Genomic DNA, 2,832 nt, shown 5'->3' with positions numbered 1-2,832 from the left:
AGACTCTTCTTTTCGATCCCACTTCCATGGGGCGTTCTGATGGGTCAGGGCACATAAGGGAGCAGTAATGGTAGCATAGTTCGGGATAAAACGCGAAACGTATTGGGCCATACCAAGGAGGGATTTCACTTCACTTGGGCTCTCTGGTGGTTGCGTGGTCTTGATAGCATGAATCTTCTGTGGTGCAGCTTTAATACCATCAGCGCTGAAGGAGTGCCCGTAAAATATCACTTCTGAGGCGGGCATTGTTGTCTTGGAGGCAGGTTAAAACGTGATTCAGGTTTTCATCATGTTCCCTGACGTCGCGACCATACACAATAATGTCATCGGAAATGTTCTTGCACCCCGGCAGTCCAATTAGGACCTCGGCGATGGAGTGCTAAAATATTTCTGACGCAGCATTGATTCCAAACATTAATCGTTTGTATCTTCGGAGACCAATATGGGTGGAGAAAGTTGTGATATGACGGCTTGCAGGGTCAAGTTCGAGTTGATGGTACCCAGATGTGAGGTCTAGTGTGCTAAATACAGTGGCACCATTCAGGTCTGTGATCAGTTCGTCTAGGGTTGGCATGAGGTGTTTCTCCCGCCTCACCGCTTTATTGGCCTCGCGCATGTCAACACAGAGGCGGATTGCGCCAGTCTTCTTTGGCACAACAACAACAGGGCTGACCCAAGGGGTGGGTTCATCTACTTTCTCGATAATGTCTAGTTCTTCTAAGCGTTGAAGCTCAGCTTCGACATCTTTACGGATGTGAAATGGAATACGGCGGTGGGGTTGTTGTTTGGGCTGGACATCTGAATCTATATGTAGCTTAATTACTTTGTCCTTGATTTTCCCAATACCATCGAACAAGTGCTGAAATTGGTCTTCTGGAGAGGTGGTGGGGGTGTTCAGTGCTGTGTTTACAGTGATTTTTAGGATTCCGAGGCTTTCGGCTGTGTTGTTACTCAAAAGATTTCCGTTTCCGCCTTGCGTTACATAAAAGGTTGCCTGGATGACAGTGGACTTAAAGCGAATGTTTGTAGTGAACATTCCAAAAGTGATAACTCAATCTTTGAGCCATATGCATATATCTTGGACCGCGGTGTGGTGAGCACAATGCTTTGATCTTGATTTCTAATTTTGTCATAAGTCAACTCATCAATAATATTGACAGAAGCACCTGAGTCGATTATGGTCTTGACTGGTTCCTTTGCGATGTACACTTCACATAATGGTGATGGAGAGGGTTGTTGGTTGTGTTTCACTGTGAATATGTAGTCAGGGTCATCCATTGGGGAGTCATCAATTTGTCGAACCGCTCTATGTTTAGGTTTGGATCGGCAGACCTTGGCGAAGTGACCACTTTTGCCGCATGATCGACACTCTTTGCCTTTGGCGGGACAATCACCTGTGTGGGGGAAAATTCCGCCACAATTACGACATTGTTGCCTTGGAGTGGGTGGTGCAGGTGGGTTTCTGTTGTTGTCAGGTGGAATGAGAGGTTTGGATATTTTCTGGTGGTATGTCGATTTCGGGAGTTGGTTGTTTGGTTTAGTTTTATACTTTAGGGCATTCACTTCAGAGGTACCCTTTTCTACAACTGCAGCTTGCTCTTCACTGCGTTCATGTGCACGACCAGCAGCAAGTAGATTTGCCAGGGTTGGGTTGTCACGTAGGGCTTGTCGCCGTAATTTATGGGACAAACATCCAATGATTATTTGTGTTTTCACTTCTTTATCTACGTTTGTAAAATCGCAGGTTTGCGCTAGTCGTCTGAGTCGGGTGTGATAGGCATCAATGATTTCGCCTTGCTGTTGTTTAGCCTGGCGAAAATTGTACTCTTCAAAAGCCGTGTTTGCTTGAGGAATAAAGTATGTGTTGAGGGCGTCAATTGCTTTTTTACAGTCCTTGTCTTCGCCAGTGTCAGGTAGGGTGTCAAATATTTCATCTACTGCTGGCCCAGCATAGTGTAATAAGAGGGCGTGTTGTTGTTTTGCTTCCGTAATATTTGTTGCTATAAGGAGTTGTTCGAATCTAGCGAGATATTTTTTCCATCTTGGGCCAATGTTGCCATCTATGTGCACATCAAACGGTGGAAAGTCAGGTAAGGAGACACTTGAAACAGCCATGGATATAAATTATGTATTTTGTTCAAGCGCTTTGTTAAACAAAATATGTAAATTCGTTGAGTTTACAAATTGGCGCGTTCGCACTTTGGAACTGTATTTTGCCGTTTTACTTCAGGTATTTTAGTGATAGCTTGTAGAAAATCGATCCTCGTCGCCAGAATGTAGTGACCTATCCGGGAGAACTTAAGACCTGGAATTGTCGACCATTTTATGAGACAAAATGTGCATGTCAACGCCGCTATTTAACTTGTGTTCTTGCTGTAGCTCGTTGGTTTTCGGCACATCCACTACGTCACAAAGTGGGAGCTCCAACAGAAATTTGGTGCCGAGACATGTTCAAGTTGGAAGGAAATGCAAATTTTGTTCCTGTTCAGCGAATTTATTGTAAATTTGTTCCAGCATATGAAGATATTCAATGTGAGCGTGTCCTTGTGGTTTGCCCTAGATTCAATGCTAAAATATTCCACCCCATGTAATTGGCATATTCATACCAAGACCCTTGATATGAGTGAAATTATATGGTATGGTTGCTTTGTTGCATTTTAAGCGATAATGCTTAGCCAAAATAGCAACTGCTAAATGAATTAGAGTACCCAATTTTAGTGTTTTCTCCCTTAAAATGACAGACTTGAAGAAATTAAGAAGCACAAGACTATTTAAGGACAGGGAATTTCCCTACAATTCCGTTTTCATGTTTGTTGGGTTTTTAGCAAATAT

General features: G+C 43.5%; 1 protein-coding gene across 1 annotated transcript; it reads right to left on the bottom strand.

Moving 5' to 3' along the window:
* Window positions 1-379: 379 nt before the first annotated feature.
* On the bottom strand, window positions 380-2,115 carry LOC114529243. The gene is made up of 2 exons (XM_028551000.1): window positions 1,102-2,115; window positions 380-1,009 (listed from the first exon to the last, which is right to left on the bottom strand). Exons 1-2 carry the CDS (start codon window positions 2,113-2,115, stop codon window positions 380-382), a joined length of 1,644 nt encoding a protein of 547 aa, XP_028406801.1.
* Between the last annotated feature and the right edge of the window lie 717 nt (window positions 2,116-2,832).

The sequence above is a fragment of the Dendronephthya gigantea genome, unplaced genomic scaffold, assembly GCF_004324835.1.
Source record: "Dendronephthya gigantea isolate DGI-Jeju-01 unplaced genomic scaffold, DenGig_1.0 000055F, whole genome shotgun sequence".
Taxonomy (NCBI): Eukaryota; Metazoa; Cnidaria; class Anthozoa; order Malacalcyonacea; family Nephtheidae; genus Dendronephthya; species Dendronephthya gigantea.
This window is presented reverse-complemented; position numbering and strand designations above follow the sequence as displayed.